This window comes from Tiliqua scincoides, chromosome 3 (assembly GCF_035046505.1).
Source record: "Tiliqua scincoides isolate rTilSci1 chromosome 3, rTilSci1.hap2, whole genome shotgun sequence".
NCBI classification, from domain to species: domain Eukaryota; kingdom Metazoa; phylum Chordata; class Lepidosauria; order Squamata; family Scincidae; genus Tiliqua; species Tiliqua scincoides.
Genome location: NC_089823.1, coordinates 36,808,534 through 36,828,810, shown reverse-complemented (window position 1 = coordinate 36,828,810; position 20,277 = coordinate 36,808,534). Strand labels below are relative to the sequence as shown.

General features: G+C 42.5%; 2 protein-coding genes across 4 annotated transcripts in view; one reads left to right on the top strand and one right to left on the bottom strand.

Annotated features, from left to right (window-relative positions):
* Positions 1-20,277, top strand: part of RPL24 (ribosomal protein L24) — a 276,024-nt gene that overhangs the window by 166,394 nt on the left and 89,353 nt on the right. The window contains exon 1 of one of the 2 annotated variants that reach the window (XM_066619766.1): positions 10,733-10,737. The exons of the other annotated variant lie outside the window; for it this stretch is intronic. Within the exon in view, the coding sequence (XP_066475863.1) occupies positions 10,733-10,737 (5 nt within the window). Of the gene's footprint in view, positions 1-10,732; positions 10,738-20,277 lie in introns of those variants that run through there. 2 annotated transcript variants of the gene reach the window in all.
* Positions 637-12,809, bottom strand: NFKBIZ (NFKB inhibitor zeta). Of its 2 annotated transcripts, none has more exons than XM_066619762.1 (12): positions 12,721-12,809; positions 10,260-10,396; positions 8,945-8,981; positions 8,275-8,378; positions 7,377-8,146; positions 6,910-7,015; positions 6,508-6,654; positions 6,200-6,263; positions 4,636-4,805; positions 2,188-2,298; positions 1,880-2,047; positions 637-702 (listed from the first exon to the last, which is right to left on the bottom strand). In XM_066619762.1, exons 2-12 carry the CDS (start codon positions 10,383-10,385, stop codon positions 649-651), a joined length of 1,857 nt encoding a protein of 618 aa, XP_066475859.1. In that variant the 5' UTR covers positions 10,386-10,396; positions 12,721-12,809; the 3' UTR covers positions 637-648. The 2 variants fall into 2 exon arrangements, with proteins under 2 accessions (XP_066475859.1, XP_066475860.1); XM_066619763.1 differs by having other exon boundaries at positions 8,275-8,381; positions 12,721-12,785.

Genomic DNA, 20,277 nt, shown 5'->3' with positions numbered 1-20,277 from the left:
AAAAACATACCGTTCCTAAAACATTTTATGCCCCACAAATATCAAACACTTTCAGCACAAGCACACACATAAATGTCATTTAACTATACACAGAATTCTACCTACACTTCTCAAATTAAACAGTCAAAAACTTAAAGTCCTATATCTAAGTTTAGTAAACTATTAGATTTAAAAACAAAGTTAAACAATATTCTACACTACAGCCCTCCCCAAAATTGATATAAACTTCTACCAGTAAATTATATTTTAGTATTCTTTTAAAGCTTATGTTTGATATCATAAACCACAGCTCTAAAATGCGGTTTCCTAAAAAATTATACAATTGTTCTTGCTTTGTTATGCTACTGTTGTAAGTCAGTTATTTTGTTGTAACTGCTAAATGGAGCACAAGAACATAAGAACAGCCCCACTGGATCAGGCCACAGGCCCATCTAGAGCAGTTCAGACTAAGATCCAGAATACCTGGGTATGAAACATGCCCATCTGTTCAGAAGAATTGTCATTAACCCACTATATAATAGTGAACAAAATAGTTTTGTTTCATAGAAACAACTAACATTTGCCTCCACTGGAGACAAATGCTCTATTTACAATTACATCAGGGCTGCCTAACTGACAGCGAGTGTAAGTCACTGGTACTCATGGAGCTTAATAGACTGACGATCTCTGCTGAACCGTCTTCCCTTTCAAGATACGTCTTATCTGGAGAACAAGAAGAGAAACAACAAATTGTCAGTGCCCATTCATTCCAGCATTGTGAACAAATGCAAACATTGTAATCCTAAGCATATCTGCCAAGAAGTAAATCATAATGAACTCAATATAACTTGAAGAACTTATAGGGCATCATGTTTTAGCTCTGATAGGATTATTCACATAATAAGTGCTACAGGGATCAAAAAGATATTTACATTCATAGTTTTGCAGTGATATATAGTTTACATGTGCATAATAATGAAAATCTGCTCAAAATCTAGATGCTTGGGGTCTGCAAAATTATTCATATTCTGTAACTTAAAAGAAATGCACTTTCCAAACTTGCACACTCAAAGGAGTAACCAACTACCATAATTAAAGAAGACCAAACATAATTCTCCTTTGCCACAGAGGTCCTGCTCTCTGGGCCACCACGGACAAAAATCATGTTTGGTGGGTACCAGATAAAGGGACTTTTCAGTGAAGGCACCTTATATATGGAAGCTGGCTTCTTCTCTTCACACCTTTAGGCAGCTAATAAAGATGTTTCTATACCAGAAAGTTTTTTTATTCAGTAGTATGTTTTATTTTGCAGACTGTAATTTTTAACTGCTATTTTACTAACTTTTTTTGGTGTTTTCTATTGTTATTTTTATGGAGCTTATTTTAAATTTTTGTACATTGTTTGGTTGTTTTTATTACAAGTGGGGAATAAGTTCTTAAAAAAATGAATGGATGTATTAAAATAGGTGTCCCTGTTCAAAAAGCCCAAGTTTCAAAACTGAGGATGGATACCTAATGACAGAAACAACTGCTCTACTTCTTCAAAAAAAGTAAATGAAACGAACATAAAGAGTGCTTCCCCACTGCCTTCCTGAATGTTACTTTCATTGATAGTAGTTCAGAAGTTTGCAAAGTGTATATGTGAGTTACAGCACTATCCTATGAAAGTCTACTCAGAAATAAGTCCCATTATATTCAATGAGGCTTACTCCCAGGAAAGTGTTATAGGATTGCATCCTTTGCTAGTTTTTCATAAAGGCTATTAATTGATCTATTTGTTTTCTAGAAATATAAGAAATTTATTATAAGCAATTTCTTGCTTATATTTTCTCTACATTAAAAAGGATAAGGGGGACAAAAGGGGACATTTCAAAACAAGAATCTCAATGTTTTTAGATACCTCAACTCCTACAGGGCCATCAGGAACCAGGTGAACCGGCTGCTCATTCTCCAAGTTCCTGGCACTCGGATCAGCTCCTTTTCTCATCAACAAACGAACTGCATCTAACTGAGTGACCCGATGCTGCAAGCTGGCAGCTACATGGAGTGCTGTATTGCCATTGTAAGCCTGTTTGAGTCACAAAAAGAAAAGCAATTAATTTTTTTAAACATTATCAAGGGCAGGGTGATTTATGTCTGCAAGAAAGCACACACTGAACGAAACATGGTTCACTAAACAACATTCATGTTCTATGAATGTTCACGCACCTTTGCATTGATGAAAGAAAGGCAGGTGGGCAGCTCTAGAAACAGCCGAAGGAGTTCGACATTTGCTTCTTCGCTTGCAAAGTGAAGGGCTGACCGGCCGCTTTTACGATCCTATGGGGTTAAAAAGCCCAATGATTTTGCATCTTGACATATTACCATTGATCAATGCTAGAACAAACTCATGAAATCAACCACAGTATATTAAGACACAAAACACTATGTATAATTTGTTTGTTTTCATAAACCCTGTTGAGGTAGGGCACTATTTCCATTTTACAGTTACAAGAGAGTCTGAGACACAACAATTCCTTGGGCTGCCCAGTAATTCAATGAAGAATTCGAATTTAGATCTGTAGTCTAAGGGTGCAATCCTAACCAACGTTTCAGCACTGGCATAGCTGTGCCAGTGGGACGTGTGCTGCATCCTGCAGTTGGGGGGCAATCACAGAGGCCTCCTCAAGGTAAGGCAATGTTTGTTCCCTTACCTCGGAGTTGCAATGCCCTTACCTCAGTGCTGGAAAGTTGGTTAGGATTGCACCCTAAGTTAAATAATTTTACGTATTCAGCCACAATAATTAAACCACTGGCAACTCAAACTATGACACCCAAGAATGTCTCATGTGCAATCTACTGCTGCATTATGTTTATGCTTGCAAAATTACTCAAGAGTCAGCCATGACTAAGACACACCAAAATTGGGGTTTGAAGCCCAATTCTAAGAACATTTACTCAGAAGAGTCCTGATAATTTCAATGTGACTTGCTTGCAAATATTTTTCAAATAGCAGCCCTAAGTATTTTACTGTACTTTGAAGAGGGCTGAATGGTTAAAAATAGAGTCATGTCTTGCAATTGGGCTTGATAGCAATGTTGCAATACCCATGCACAGAAACTGTTTATTTGGCCTAAAGATGCCCAAGCGGAAGGTTCAGGGATCAAGGGACTTTATTTTCAAAGACTGCAATATTTCAGTATGCATACTCTATAAATATTGGTTTGTATCCAAACATACCACTATGCTTACAGTAACTCTTACTGTGAACAGGAGAGTTGCACTCATGCAAGATGACCTTGCACAAGAGGAAGGTATCCCTGCATAAGTGGAACTCTTCTTCCACTTACAAAAGGAGCTACGATGAATTGAGTGGTATGTTTGGGTAGAACCCATTGATCTCAGTGTGACTGCCTTAAAGTAAGAAGATATTACTTTGCTGTCTTAGAGATCAAAGCTGGATAGTCTTCATATGAATTATTGTGCTTTAGCAAAAGCGATATTGCAAGCAAATGAAGAACACCAGAAACCATGTTTATTCAGAACAAACCAATGTAAGCCTTCCATTCCAAAACCCTGCAGTACAGTCGCCCCTCTTCCTATGAGAGGGTTATGTTCCGAGGTCAGGATGTAAAGTCAAAGCACATATATTAGAGTTACCTTGAAAATCCCTTACATCTGAAAAATACATACTGCACCTTTAAAAATTATGAGAGACAGGTGAGAACTGAGACTGACTAAGTCTTCATTCTCTGATCTCACCTTGGGGGATGTATCTAGTAAGTGGAATGGTGCGCAGAATTGACTGCACTATTTAAACTGTGGGGTTTTCCTGTTTTTCTTTGTCAAGCGCATGTAGTTGAATTGGCATTTCATTTGCTGGGCCATTGTGAGACATTTGGGATACAGGAAGCTGGAATAGATGGGTCTATGGCCTGAACCAGCTGGAATGTTCTTATGGCACAAGTCAACTGTGCATAAAAAGAGGGGCAACTGTACTTCAGGTTTTGGGAAACTATAAAAGGTTTTTCTAATACATATTTTTACATGCAAGGAATTTCCTGCACATCTACATACCCAGAAATGATGTCATGTGCAATGTGTTACCACAGATCTCACTTGCAAACATAGACACGTGAACTGGAACTTAAAGCACACCCATCTGTACTGATGAGATGAGTGTGCTACCGCTTCACACGTTACGGTTTTCTACAGATCTGCAGGTGTGCAAGCAATTCCCAGATCCACAAATATCTGTGGAAAAATGACCTAGGAATCAGCTCCAAGACCCTAATTCAAGTCTACATTTACATTTAGGAGGTCTGGTCTAGAGGGTTGAGCCTCCGTTTGCCTGAAGATAACATCCGAAGGTCGCCAGTTCGAGGCCACCAGCACCATGCAACCTTGAAGCAGCTGAGAATCTGAGCAGAGTTACTCCATCTGCTCTGAGCGTGGGAGGATGGAGGCCACGATGGAGGCCAGATCAGAACAAAACATCTGAATTGTTGTAGCTCTTGAAAGATAGAGCCTTCTTTCAATTGTAAAAATCCCTATGGGGATTTAAATTAGCCTGCCTATGTAAACTGCCTTGAATAAAGTCTGAGGAGAAATCTGAGGACCTAGAAAGGCAGTATATAACCTGTATTATTATTATTATTATTTACTGGTATTACTTACTCTGGCTTCAACAGAAGCTCCCATCTGGATAAGAAACTTGATTGTGTCTGCCAATCTCTTGCTTTTCAACCTAAGTTCTTGGACTTCAGGAGTGTTGGGTGACTGCTGGCTCTGTAGGTCATGTACCACAGAGTTATGGATCACCACGGCACAATGCAGTGCTGTCAAACCTTAAAATGAAACACACCAGTGAGAAAACAAACCCAAAACAACCTTGAAACTGACTGCCGCCTCCACTGATGGGACTGACTCAGAAACCTGAGTCAACCGGCTACCAACATCCAAGTTTCAGCTGCCTTTTGTTTGCATTACGAACTCCTAAAACAGTTTTAATCTGTACAACAATCTCAACAAGTATCAAGGAAAACAAACTAATTTTTAAGCTGTTTTGCAATTCAGAGTTTTAAGATTAAGTGTATACTGTTTTAACAACCCCAGGCCTTACTCTTGGATAAGCTCCTGCATGCACAGAACCAATAAGAAAAATATAATTCTGGTATGTCTAGATACTGTTGCTATGAGAAGAGAACAGAATATATGTTCTCAATAGGTTTAAGTTAATAATTGTTGATTATTTGTTTTCATTATTTGCTCTCATGACAGTGGCGCACTAGCTTCTATGACCCAAGTTATGTAAATCAGTAATCCTATTAGCCCAATGTTCAGCTGCCCTGAATTTCTAATGCAGTAGATCAGGGTCCCATTTATAACCTGGTGAACTGGACACAAGAGGCACTTTTTCAAGTGGGTGCTCTTCTTATTTAGCAGGGAAAGAGTAACTGGCCCTCCTCACCCCAGCAGTATCTTTTCTAGTGACTGTCTGCTGGTGTTCTTTTGCATCTTTTTAGATTATGAGCCCTTTGGGGACAAGGAGCCATTAGATTTTCTCTGAAAACCGCTTTGTGAACTTATATAAATGCTGTTAATAGTAGGGTAGGACCAAGGTAGAACCAATCCTTCACAAGCTTAAGGAATTCAGAAAAATAACTAATCATTTTGCGACCTGTCAATCCTTTCAACTATGAATTTTTCTAGATAAAAGTATATGTAAATAACAATAGTAAAACATCTTCACTAAATGCAACATGCCAAATGCAAAGGTATAAGAACCAGCAGTCACAAAGTTCTGCATGCTTTCTGTCTACCTTTTTCCCTAACCCAGTGGTTCTCAAACTTTTAGCACCAGGACCCACTTTTTAGAATGAGAATTCTTTGGGACCTACTGGAAGTGATGTCATGACCAAAAATGACATCATCAAGCAGGAAAATTTTTAACAACCTTACCCACACTCACCCAGGAGAAAGTTCCATTTACTATCATTTTTTAAAGCATATACATAGCCTATTTAAAGCATGGATCTGTAACATTTCCCCAAATGCAGTCACATACCATGGCAATGGCATACCATGGCATACTATCAAGGCAATGTTAAAAATAAAATATTGAAATGAATGGGGATCCAACTGAAATTGGCTCACAACCCACCTACTGGGTCTCGACCCATAGTATGAGAAACACTGCCCTAACCTAAACACAGAATAAAATATTGCATTAATTACTCACCATCATAGTTGGTTGCTTCCAAGTCCACATACTGATTGCTTGCAATGGCTCCTTTCTGGATTGCCTGCAGATGTGAAGCGATATATATAAATATATATTAATGCCACTCAAATACAACAATAACTGGATCACCGCAGAATTGTTAGACTACATCAAGTATACTCATTTGATAAGGCTACTCCTTTGCCAAAATCATGGCAGTGCCCTTGAAGCCATCCATGAATCTGCAGGGTACTGGAACCCAGACCCACTGAGAAACAGCTTAATGGTACCAGGAAATGTTTTAAGAATTTGCTTAGAATGCTCACCTGAAGGACCTGTGCATGCCCCTTTTCTGCACACACATGCAATGGTGTTCTTCCCCAGCAGTCTGTAGTATTCACTTGTGCTCCAAGGCTAACCAGGTCCTGTACAATAAGATGCTGATTTGCAGCCACAGCTACCTGCAAGGCACTCTGTAATAAGAAACAGATGGATTCGTCATTTAAATTTTAGCAGGAAACAGCACTACAAAGTAACTCAAGTGCAATAAATTCTCTAGGGATACTTCTCATTGGTCTAATCTCATCAGAGTGCATTTCCTTAGAAAACTGAGCTTAGCCTGTGGACTTCCAACACTGTTTACAGTTATATATTAGCCTGCATGCTGAGCTTCAGGGTTAATATTAACAGGCATTCCAGGACACAACAGCACACAGTGGGAGCATTACCTGGCCATTGTGTTCTTTAATATCCAGCACATGCAGGGCCGCCATCTTTCTGGCCAATACATAGGAAACTGCCCGCCGTCCCTGGGCAACTGCAATGTGGAGAAATCTGTGAAGAATAAATATTGTGAGTTAGTCATCGTTGTTGCTGCAGAAATCATATTCAAAAGGATGTAATTTTTAAAGTGTCCTTTATGGAAATGAAATAAAAACAAACAAATCCAATCCAGAAAACACCCCATGGAACTTGTGTGGGAAAAAGCTATCATACATAGCTACAATATCCAATGCTCTGTTCCTTCCTATTATCTTATTTAGGTGCAGAATCAGAAAAATATGCACAACATTCATAAAAATAAATGCATGACATTCTCAGGAGACATACATTATTAAGAGAGACAGGAATCTTTCTCCATCTGAGAGAAACCAGTCTCCACTTGAGCAACAGTTAATATGTTAACAATACTCACGTGTCATTATCAGAGTCTTTAGCAAGGATTTGATCTTGAGAGATGTTGGCCAATTTCTGTTCTTCCTGTTCCACTTGCCACTGGAAAAAAGATTTGCCCAGCTGTGCTGTAGTCCCAGAAATGCCCTGTTGTTGCACAGACATCTCTGAAGTAGGCAGTGCTAAGCCATGCTCTTCAAGACCTCTGCAGATATTAGTTGGCAGCAGGCTGAAAGTCTGAGGGTGGGTGCTGATATCAGCTTGCTGGTGGCCACCAGACAGAGGCTGAGCAAGTGGGGTCAAGATTGTGTCAGGCCCTTCTGAATCGCTTAAGAGAGAAGAAAAACTTGAAGTGGGGCAATACTGCAGTTCTTGGCTTTCAAAAACATTTTGCTGGTACTCAGAAGACTGGCTGCTTGCTGAGTGTGGCCTGTACTCCAGCAGTGCATTCTGGCTGTAATGTGAGACATCCTGGGTCTGAATTGGCGAAAATTGATAATTCTGGGGTGGTTCCAGCATTTGTGAGGGATTGCTTGTTGAAAACGCCTGGTACTTCTGAGGAGGGGAGAAAGCCTGTGCTCCAGCCATTTCGTGATATTGCTCCCCTGGTGAATTAGAACTGGCCATGGTGTGAAGCCAGCTAACCTGCACCGTGTTCAAAGAAACAGGATTTGATTCATTCTTAATATTGATAATGTTCTGCAGCATGTCACAGCTGCTGTCTTGTTTAGGCTCATTTATATGGGCCTCCTCCATATTGTTGTCCATCGATGTTGGTGTCTGAGGTGGTGTCTGCAAGAGAGAATCCAGACATTTTTAAACTGAGCTGATCACACCCTGCCACGTAAGGCAAGGTGGAAAATGGATTTCAATATTGAGCAATAAATGTAAAGAAAAAGACAAAACCATAACATATTTACCAGGAGGTGTGGTTGGAAAGTAGCTGTTCTTTTGTAAGAGGATCCATCAGAAACAGATTCATGCGCTTTTCTTTTCCTACCATGAGTTAATATGTTCTTCAGTTCTACTGAAAGGATAAAAAATGCTAAGTTTTATCTGTTTTTTAAATACTATAAATACAAACATGTAGCATTTACTTTAGGGCAGGGGTGCCCAAACCCCAGCCCTGGGGCCACATGCGGCCCTCAAGGCCTCTCAATGCAGCCCTCAGGAAGCCCCCAGTCTCCAATGAGCCTCTGGCCCGCCAGAGATTTGTTGGAGCCCACTCTGGCCCAACACAGCTGCTCTCAGCGTGAGGGCAACTGTTTGACCTCTCACGTGAGCTGTGGGATGAGGGCTTCCTCCACTGCTTGCTGTTTCATGTCTGTGATCCAGTAGCGACAGCAAAGGAAAGGACAGCCTTGCTTTGTGCAAGGCCTTTTATAGGCCTTAAGCTATGGCAAGACCTTCATTCATTCATGTAAGTTCATCTTTAATATATTCATTTATGTAAACTTATGTAAATTTATTCAAATTTTAATGTAAATTAATTCTTTTTTTCCTGGTCCCCAACACAGTGTCAGAAAAATGATGTGGCCCTCCTGCCAAAAACTTTGGACACCGCTGCTTTAGGAAAATAGACTACTGTACCTGTGTATGGGTCATAATGCAGTAGTCCTTCCTGTGTCTATTTAAAGAAAAAAATAGAAATTATTCATCATATACTGGAATCATTCACCCCATTCCTCAATGCACTTCTCAGCGATGACACAGAAACCACCATCTCCAATTATAATTTACCTTAAGAACACAACATAAGAACAGCCCCACTGGATCAGGCCATAGGCCCATCTAGTCCAGCTTCCTGTATCTCACAGCGGCCCACTAAATGCCCCAGGGAGCACACTAGATAACAAGAGACCTGCATCCTGGTGCCCTCCCTTGCACAGGCATTCTGACAAACATTTAGCACTGAGTTTCAAGAATGTATAGAAAGGCAAAATTCCATATACCTAAAATAGGCTTTCAGATGCTTTTTTAGAGAAATCTATTCACTTCAATTCTCTTACCAGTTTCAGTTTTTTTTTATGTCTATGAGCCTTCCATAAAACTCATTTATTCTGCCTTATCTCAACAGAAACAAGCATTGGGATTTCCAGTCTACCCGGTTTTCCACTATCTTGTTATTACTACAGTAGTGAACAGCAAATATCTTTTTTAACACAACTGGATTATAAACATCAAGGTTCCTTAAAACATGACCCTTTAATCATAACTTTTACAGTCAACCAAAATCTCACCAGTGATTGAAAACTTTACATATGTGAACTTACTTTCCAGATTCATACTATTGGCAAGCTGTTTCAGTTCATGGCCCAGATATATCGAAATTGACTACCTATGCATTTTCAGATTCTTTAATGTAAGCCACCACTAACTTAAAATATCTTGATCTCACTTATACAATGATTTATTTGCAAGTAAATACCAGGGAATAGAGGGATGTTTTAACTATGTTTGGGGCCGCATTTGTACAACCTACCAATCTTAAAGCCTGCAGCACCAACAGCTAAATGCTGAAGATAGTAGACAAAACTGCTACAACAACATAATGTCCTTAACAATTACATGGCTGTGTTACAGATATGTCTAATCAAAATATTTGGGGAAACACTTGCCGCTTTCTCCCATCTATATTGAACCTGATACAAAAACGCTAAAATGTCAGTGCCCTTCAGTTTCACAAAAAAATGCAGTGCGGCTGACATTCATGACTTTGAATACAAGAGACTCCTTTCAAATGGGGTTCCCTTTTGAGTAATCACAGCTAATATATACTAATAAACCCAGACTTAAAAATTTTTTCAAAGCCATACGCTACTGGTGTTTCTAAAGAAAAAAAAAACACAGTCATTTATGATTATGAATGAAACACAGATGTTTTTCGAGGGGGAATTACTCTCACCTGTAATTCATCTGCACCTTGATCTGACATCTGTTTGCTATTTCTAATGTGCAACAACAGTTCTTTAACAGAATTTTTCACACGAACACCTTGGAAAGGTCCTCTTTGCTGCTTTCCTCCCCCCATGTGTTGTCCAACTGTTGAGACACAAATAAAAAATAAAAATCAAACCACTGACACAATCCATACAACAGACAATTATGTTTTGAAAGAAATAAGGACAATTTGTATTCAATTCATTGGGCCATCCTTCAGCAGATAAGCATAACTTCGCTACCAAGTATTCCAGAGGCACAGAAAGATATTTGATAGTTTGACTCATACACAACCCTCCTTTCACTTCTCTCCTGCCCACCCTTCAATTTGCTAACTAGATAAGAACAAAATCTCCAGTCGCATATGAAGGCATGTTAGTATTCATATGCCATTATGCAAACAGATTTTCAGAATTACTTGCACCTGTCACCTCCATCATGAAACTGCTTGTCCAAAATCCAAAAAACGTTCAACTAAAGTTTCACTGCACATATTACATTCATTCTATTGCGTCGTCTCATTAAGCGCAATCAATTTTGAAGCCTTAAAAAGAGAAGTGAAAAGAGGAAATAATGATGCAAGTCAGTGCTAAAGAGAAGTTGTGACTTCATCGTAAAAAGTACAAAAACCTCAGAGAAGCTTTATTATTATTAACATTATTAACAGTATTTATATACCGCTTTTCAACTAAAAGTTCATATATAAAAGTATCTTTATATAAAAGATACATCAGAAGAGTTACAGTTCAAACTCAACATAAGCCATTTTAAAAAAAAGCCTGCTATCAGCTCCCATGGAGCTGGAATTTCTATTCAGAAAAAAAAAAAAGATTCCCAATGCAAGGACCAATAATTTGCTCTTGACAAAAGATTCCTTTAAAAATTACAAGCATGGCTAAAGCAAACCATTATTATGGATTTAAACTGTCTTAAGGAATACAATTCAAGAAAACAAACTCTGCTGTAAAGTGATTTTGTAAAGGTCTTCCTGGAAAAAATTGTGCAACTTTTATTAAAAAAAAACAAAAAAAAACAAACCTCAATTAGAGATTTCAATATGGCAAAAAATTTTGTGGAAAATAATTGTCACTTGTGAAATCAAAAAGTAACCGTTTCCTTTCAGTGCAATATCCAGTTCAGTAAGAGAGCAAAATATACCAACTTACATCCTCTTAGCAAAGTATAAAAATATACGTCAGACATTCCGATGCTTCTTTTAAAAATTATTATTTTCTCTATAGGACCGATACCGGAGTGAATGGTAAAATCCTGACTAAACAGTAGTCTACAAGACACTACCTTTGTTCAAATCTAAACAACACTTTGGCCAAAGAAACCTCAACAATATGAGATCACTGTAGCAAGTGATTTTATTCTGCATTATAGAGAACAACTTATTTTACCACAAACTTTCTAAAGATAACCATCTCCTTGCAACAGAGGCCCAGGAAACAACAGCATTTTCAACTATAAGAATCCCTATTTTAAAGGGTTTGATTTCAAAATTTAAAATATACAGCTTACGCCTCTTTGTCATATATTTTGTACAGACAGCATGAGCCATGCAAGTTCCATAAAACAGGATGCACAAAACAAATAAAAGTTGAACGTTTCAGTGAACTGAACTGAATTTGCAAAGCTTTCCATATTCACAAAATGAAGCCACCTTCAAGAGACTAACACCATGACTATGGTGAAGGTCATAAGACTATAAGAAGAGCCCTGCTGGATCAGGTCATAGGGCCACCTAGTCCAGTTTCCTGTCTCACAGTAGCCTCAGGAGCACACAAGACAACAAAAAACTTGCATTCTGGTGTCTTCCCTTGCACCTGGTGCCCAGATTTCTGCAGCAACAGAGCAGCCTCTGCCGCACATCAGGTGCACATCAGGAAAGGCTTTCCAGAGCAGCCTCTGCCACACATCAGGTGCACATCAGGACTGCATGACTGAGTTTGCAACCCTATCTACACTTTCCTGGGAGTAAGTCCCATTGACTATAAGGGAACTTCCTTCTGAATAGACATGCATAGGCTTAGGCTTCAGTCCTATCCACACTTGCCTGGGAGAAAGGCCCATTGGCTCTAATGGGACTTACTTCTGAGTAGACATGCCTAGGTTTGGGCTCTGAGGCTGCAATCCTATCCACACTTTCCTGGGAGTAAGCCCCACTGTCTATAAGGGGGCTTACTTCTGAGTAGACATGCCTAGGCTTGGACTCTGAGGCTGCCATCCTAGCCACATTTTCCTGGGAGTAAGCCCCATGACTCTAAGGGGACTTATTTCCGAGTAGACATGCATGGGCTTGGGTGCTAGTCTCTACCAGAGCGCGCTCTTGTCTATGGAGACGGCCGAACAAGCAGCCGAAGTGCCAGGCAAGCCCCGTCCTACCAAGGCTGCTCGGGGCCCGGGAGGGAGTGTTCGGGTACCTGTTCTGGCCGCCGAGTGCGCGCCGCCGCGGGGGAGGCGCCTTCTGCTGTAGTCGCCACTGTCCCGGCGGCCGCTGGCGGTGCTGCTGCCGCTGCTGGAGAGCTCCGAGTCGGAGCCCGGGGAGCCCGGCGCGGAGTGGGCGGGCGAGCAGCTGCCCTCGCTGGAGTGCGGGGACGCGCCGTAGAAGAAGGCCAGGTTGAGGGGGCTGCTCATGGAGCCTCCGTCGCCGCCGTCCAGCAGCAGCGCGTCGCGGCTGCTGTCCACGATCATGGCTGGGCGGGCGTTGCGCGCAAGGGCGAGCCAAGGAAGGCGCACGGTGCCACGGGGACGGGGCAGCGGGTCGGGAGCCGTAGGCGGCCGCGGCGGCTCTTATAGCGGCTGCCGCACGCCCAGGCGCTGGGAGGAGACGGGGGAGGAGACGGGCGGGTCCCTGGCCAGCCGCCCGCCCGGCCGCCCGCGGGGTCGAGAGAGGCGCGGCAGTTCCCGGCAGCGCCTCTCGCCGCGCGCCTGGCCACGGCCCTTGGCGCGCCTCTCGTGGCTCCCCGGCGAAGGCGCTCGGCTCTTGGGCAGCACCCCGAAGCCACCGGCCGCTGCCTGCACTGGCCCGCGAAGGCGGCTCTGCCAGGCTCTGGGCGCCAGGCAGCAGCAGCCAGGAAATTGGTGGCGCCGCTCCGTTGGCGGAGGGAGGTGTCTTCCTGGAAGCCACTCCCCTGGCCGCATTCCTGTGGCGTTCAGAGGCAGGGCCCATGAGTGGGGGCTCAAAAGGGGGGCCAGGAGCCCAAGGAGGGGAGCTGCAGAGTTCCCAGGGTCTTACAGCCCAAGTCTGTGCATGTCTACCCAGAAGAAAATCCCATTAGCTTCAAGGGGGCTTACTCCCAGGAAAGTGTGGATAGGATTGGGCTGTTACACTCTCCAGTCTCTCAAGACAGTAGTTCCCAAACTTCTTAGCACCAGGACCCACTTTTGAAAGTGACATTCCATCACAGTGATTTTCAACCAGTGTGCCATGGCACACTGGTGTGCCATGAATGGTCTTGCGGGTGTGCCTCAGCAGTTTGGGGGGGAATCATTTATTAGTAGGGCAGGGGGGTGAGTCCCCCAGCAATATCATGGTGCACCTTGTCCATTGTCCAGAAACTGATGGTGTGCCTTAAGAAGAGCTCCAGTGGATCAGGCCAGAGGCCCAACTAGTCCAGCTTCCTGTATCTCACAGTGGCCCACCAAATGTCCCAGGGAGCACACAAGACAACAGGCACAACCTGCTTCCCGGTGCCCTCCCCTACATCTGGCAATCAGAGGCAGCCTACCTCTAACCAAGAGCTTGCACATACCTACTATGACTTGTAACCAGTAATGAATTTTTCCTTCAGAAATCTGTCCAATTCCCTCTTAAAGGCATCTGTGGCAAAGAGTTCCACAAACTAATTACATGCTGGGTAAAGAAATATTTTCTTCGGTTTGTCCTAACTCTTTCAACACTCAACTTTCGTGGATGTCCCCTGGTTCTGATGTTATATGAGAGTGTAAAGAGCGTCTCTAGTCTATCCACTCTGTCCATCCCCTGCATAATTTTGTATGCTGCAATCATGTCCCCCCTCAGGCGCCTCTTTTCTAGACTGAAAAGCCCCAAATGCTGTAGCCTTGACAACTGTAGGGCTGTCTCAGGGCCTAATCTGATCCCATTTTGCAGTACTGGTGCAGCTGTGCCAATGGGGCATGTGCTGCACCCTGTGGTGGGGAGGTAGTCACAGAGGCCTCCTCAAGGTAAGGGAACATTTGTTCCTTTATCTCAGGCTGCACCGATGCTGGAAAGCTGGATAGGACTGGGCCCTTAGTGTGCCATGAGGTGAAAAAGGTTGAACATCTCTGCTAGAACAAGGCCCAACTAGGTTTACCAGCTGTTAAAAAAAGGGGAGCTCGAGAAAGAAATAATATTTTATTTATTTAAGTAATAATAACCAGAAAGAAAGATTCACAACATTTATCCTCCTATACCAGGGATGGGCAAACTTTCAACTTTAGGGCTCCTGGACCTTTAACAATTGTGTAGAAGAGAATTTCAGCAGGTGCAGTATGTCATCTCACAGATTCTCTCTCTACACAATTCTCTCTTCTACACAATTGTTAAAGGTCCAGGAGCCCTAAAGTTGAAAGTTTGCCCACCCCTGTCCTATATTTACTCATGCTTGTAAACTACAGGAGCTCAGCTCCTTGCAGGGCAGTTAGCAGCTTGAGGGCCAAATCCTATCCAGTTTTCCAGTGCTGGTGCGGCCATGCCAATGAGGCATGCACTGCATCCTGCAGTAGGGAAACAGTCCTGGAGGCCTCCTCCAGGTAAGGGAACACTTGTTCCATTTCCTCAGGGCTGCATTGTGGTTGCACCAGCACTGGAAAGTTGGATAGGATTGGGCCCACAGTAGTTGATTTTTCAATAGCCTTAGGACTTGAGACAATTAGACACTGATCTTTTCATCACTCTTTGGCGACCCACCAAAAATCAGGTCATAACCGACCAGTGGGTTCCGGCCCATGGTTTGGGAACCACTTTCTTAATAAGTTTTGGTACACACAGAATGCTTTCCATTCTAGTGTGAGCCTAAATACTATCATGCTAATTTTCTGCAATGATTTTCTATATTTAAAAGTTTTTAAAGAGGCTTCAGAGTGTATTTGGTTTTCTGTATTGTATCCAGCTGCCAATATCGCACAGGTGGCCAGACCTGGACTCTGCATCCAGAAGCCCAGTAGACCTGGGCTCCAAAGACTTTTCTGGCTGTCACCACCTTCCCCAACCCTGTTTTGTCCCCTCCCTGCTGTCTTTCAGAAGAGACCCAAAACAAATTTTGTACCCCCTGATAAAATTTCTCTCAGAGACTCTGTTTGGATGTACTGTAGTCATGGAAAGCCCAGCACCAGGATTGGCCCATCCAATTAAAAGAGTTGCTTCAAGCAGTGCATGGGTGAGAGGCACCCACTTCCATTATTTCTCCTTCTGCCTCCAGGATTTGGAAAGGAGGCGGAGGAAGAAACAAAAGGGAATTGTAGAGGAGGGGAGAGCCTCTGTCTCCCTTTCTGATTCTAGGAGGCAGAATGAGGAGTATCAGCTGGTGCACCAAAGGGTAAGGAGGGCAGTATTTAATTTGACAGATCACATCTTGCACCAGAGATCTTGGACTGGCTCTCACCAGCACTCTGGAATTGACTCAGAGACTCATCCAAGAAAGAGAATCCTCTGATAAACACTTGGGGCAAACAGTAGGGGGTGGCTGTGACCTCCCCTCCACATCCCATTATCACAATAATTCTTACACAATAATAACAGAGAAACAACACTGTTCAACTGGACAGAAAGGGGCACTTTCTACTACTTCTGTCAGGGCTGGCTCAAGACCACCTTGCGCTTGTGGCAGTGTACCAGTACTGCTCCCTTCTGGGTGATGTGCCAGCCTCTGCGCCTTCCACTAAAAGCAAATGGGAATACCAAGGTAGGCACCCTTGCTTGTCTGCTGCAGTAGAAGTAGGGTGCTGTAAACCTGCTCCCTGTCTTTGCTCTGAAGCTCAGGGGAGGAAGACAGCCTAGAGGAGACAAGCAAGGTAGGCCCTACATAGGCTACTGACCCTGTATCAGTGGGAACTCCAGTGCCAGGCAGAAGCTCAAGACCTCCCTTCTGCAGCCCAGACACAACGTATAAGCACATAAGTTTCTGTTTAAACTGCCGTTTGTTAGTGAAAGTGTGAAAAACTCCCCTATTCCGTGTAATGCACAACATACTGTAAACAGAAGGAATGATTAATATCTATTTACACAGTGAACTGTTTAAAAGAAAATTGTTGTTTTTCTGTTTTCATTTTACATATTATTTCCATGAGACTGTAAACCCAGGACGCCAATCATCCCAGAAGTGAAAACCTGTACTTTTGAGAGTAAAAAAAAAATTATAACCACAGTCATGCCCTAAAGGCTTTAATTTGTGTAATGATTTGTAAGCTAATTGCAGGATTTTTGGAGCATGGCTTCCAAAGGTTTGGAATTGACAATATGATGGCAATAAACAGGGCTTTAACTCCCTTAAGGACAGCTCTTGTGTTAAAGTATGTTTCTGTGATTCCAGAGCATTGTGCCTACAAGGAACTTATTTTAGGTGATGAAATGACAAGTATGTAAAAGAAAATGCCACAGCAGCCCAAATGCAGACAAGCAAGTACAACCAGTTTAATTGATCTGGAGATTTGGTCATATAAACCCACTGGGAAGACAAAAGTAGGTTGGCAGTTCTCAATCCTTTGATGACTATGAGAAAGTTAAGGGATTTAAAAATACTTAACTTTGGTTGGACTGCAGCAACTTATGTATTGCTCTTGTATGACCAATGCTTAGAAATGCAACCACATCACAGGAAGTGCAGGAAATGCACTCCTCTTGTAGAGCCATCCATTTTCTTGAGTCCTCCCTGCAAATTCCAGTTCTGAAGATGAAGGCTTGGGGGGGGGGGGAGTACAGCACACCTCTACACTCTTCCTTCAGTAATTGGTTTTGGAATCGAAATACACTCCTTAATGTATCCACAGCCAATGAACATACCTAGGGTCACAAACCAGTGACTTCTATGGTTCACTGATACAATTATAATGTAACCCTTAACAGCCTTGACAGTGAGGGAGCAAACCTCTCAAAGAGATGACAAGCCAGACTGTTGCTTTTTTCTCCTTAAACAAACATATCTCCCCTTCAGCAAAGAGTCCTGGTTATCAAAGCTTTCCAAGCAAAAACTGATTTTCTCTTTTTAATTAGGCTTTTGTTGTGTGAGCTGAGTGGGAGGGTTTAGGAGACTGGGCAATTGTGAGTAATCAATTCAATCCAAGACTGAAAAGTGGAGACAGATCTGTATGTCCTTTAGAACAACCCTATCATAATAATGGCCAGGGACTCAATAGTGAACCTGCCCTTGAGGTGCCCTGAGGCAAAGGTCTGCAATGGCACCCCCCCCCATGCAAAGCTGCTTCCCCCACTTACCTGCAGCACAACAGATCCTCATGTGGTTCCAGGACCATCCAGGGAAGCCTTCTGAGGCTTCCCCACAGTCTTAAACTTTACTTCCAGTACAGTTTCTGACCTCATCAGGAGCCTCAGAAGGCCTCCTGAGCAGTCCTAGAGGCCCACACCTGGGGCATTTGCCCCGTTCACTTAATGGTAGGTCCGCTGCTGCAGGGAGTATTGCTTTAGATCAGTGTTTCTCAATGTTTGTCCCCCACTATACCACTTTGTATGGTCCACCAATAGGAAGTACTGCCAGAAGTAACTGGCAATGATGTAATCACCAGTTACTTCCAGATTGGGAGGCCAGAAATGACAGGACAAATACCAGTAAGTAGTTCAAGGTGGGTGTGAGGGCTTTTTACATTGTGCAGAAAGCACATGGTGGAGCTCTGCCTGCCAAGCCGAGCCTCCTACAGCTGCTTGTCACACTGCACTGCTGGTCTTGCTGCCAGTCAGATGGGGTCTGGGGGGTCCTGCACATACCACCAGACACCACTTCAAGTACCAGCAGTGGCACAAATACCACTGGTTGAGAAACGCTGCTTTAGATAATTGATAAGATTATGTTGCCAGAGAACCCAATGACCACCTAAATTTTTGAAATAATAGAATTTAGCTTCTAGTTTTTTCTCCTTGAGTAGCACAACTAGAACCACATTAGTTTGTTCTGAACTGAGTATTTATACTAGCTGTTTGGTATGCCCTTCACCACTCCTGAATCCTTATGGTCATGTTTGCTTGAGTGGTGCAGAGAGACTGAAGGTGTACATTGAGCAAAGCAGTTGGAAGTCCCCCATTTTAAATCTCAGTTCAAGCATGTAATTCATTCTATGGCCTTTGGGCAAGTTGCAGGCTTTTTGCATCAGCATTTCTAACAACACACCAACACCAAAACCTCAAAAGAATCTGTAATATGGGATGATGATACAGGTCCAACCTTGTTATACACTGATTTTTTATACATGAAAGCAACAGGAATGGCCACTGCAAATGAGAAAGAATGTGCTAATCCCTGGAGAAGGGGAAAAATGCATCCCTTTAAAATCACAGTTTAAAAAACTGCTTTTTACTGTTGTAGAGAGATAGTCATGCAAGTGATTACAGGTCTAACCTAATTATCCACAGATTTTTCTATCTCAAGGTGATGAGAGGTACCCTTTAAATTAAAGGCAAACAGAACTTTAACAATAGCCTCATTAATGTGAGAGAGGGCAGCCAGCTGACAATTCCTCAATTATTCTCTCTCCAGGCACAAGGCAAACCCCTCCCTTCCCCCTGAGCACATGAAGGAAGGCTAAATGGCAGTGATTATCACCCCCATTCTTTCCCCCTCACTGTGGCTCCTAGTGAAGGGAGGGATTGCTGCCTCCTAGTGAGACCTAAGCACCAGGAGAGAGATTGATTGCCTCTGAGTGCATTTCAAAAGGTCAGCAAGGCTGTTTTTAAATCACATGAGCAAAAGGACTTTGTTTTTTTAATGGAGTTGCTTTAGTGCAAAAGTTCTGAACCCTCAAAAATATTGAAATTCAACCTGTACCGACATTTGTTTCAGGATTTGAGATAAAAAGTTATATCCAAAAATCTCACATTAGTCTTGATTAAGCACCATTACATAAGAGCCCCGCTGGATCGGGCCAAAGGCCCATCTAGTCCATCTTCCTGTATCTCACAGTGGTCCACCAAATGCTTCAGGAAGCACACAAGACAACATCCAAAGCAGTGAGGGTAGTTAGTGGTGAATAACTTTCTTTGGACACAACTCAATATAAATGCAACATTTTGAACACTGAGGGAAAAGTGCTATATAAATACTAGATATTATTAAGCCATTTCTGCCCAACATTGCATATACACAACAGGGACCAAATGTGTACACCTGTGGACCGGACAAAAATGAAGAGAACTGAAAAGATGCACTTAGGTTGCAATCCTATACTCTTACCTGGGAGTAAGTCCCACTGAACTAAGTGAAGCTTATAGCCCAATCCTATGCACGTCTACTCAGAAGTAAGTCCTATGATAGTCAATTGGGCTTACTCCCAGGTAAGTATGCATAGGATTGTAGTGTTATTTCTTTAGACATGCATAGGATTGTACTGTGAGTCATAACCTTACATAGGGTGTTCTGCAATGTGCAGCTAGTCTATAATTACCTGGCTCTATTGCATAGCAGTGGTTAGTTTTGAAATGGGAGTGTCTTTGGTCAGGGTGCTTGATTAGATTATCACTGTTCTAACTCTATATGTCCCTCTTCCAACCAGGGATTATTTAAAGCCATATATTAAGACAATTGGCATAGACAATTACCTGTAAGTGTTTGACTTTGACCTGGGAAATCTGGGTTCACATTCCTGACTCATGAAGTTTCCTCAGTGACCTTGGGCTGGTAACTAATCTGCCTCTTAAGGAGAAGTAGGAGAGTGGCGTATACCACACTTTGTCCTTGGATGAAAAGTAGGACTTAAATAGATTCTCTTCTGCACATAGGTGCAGATTTAAGCACACTTGACCAAATATT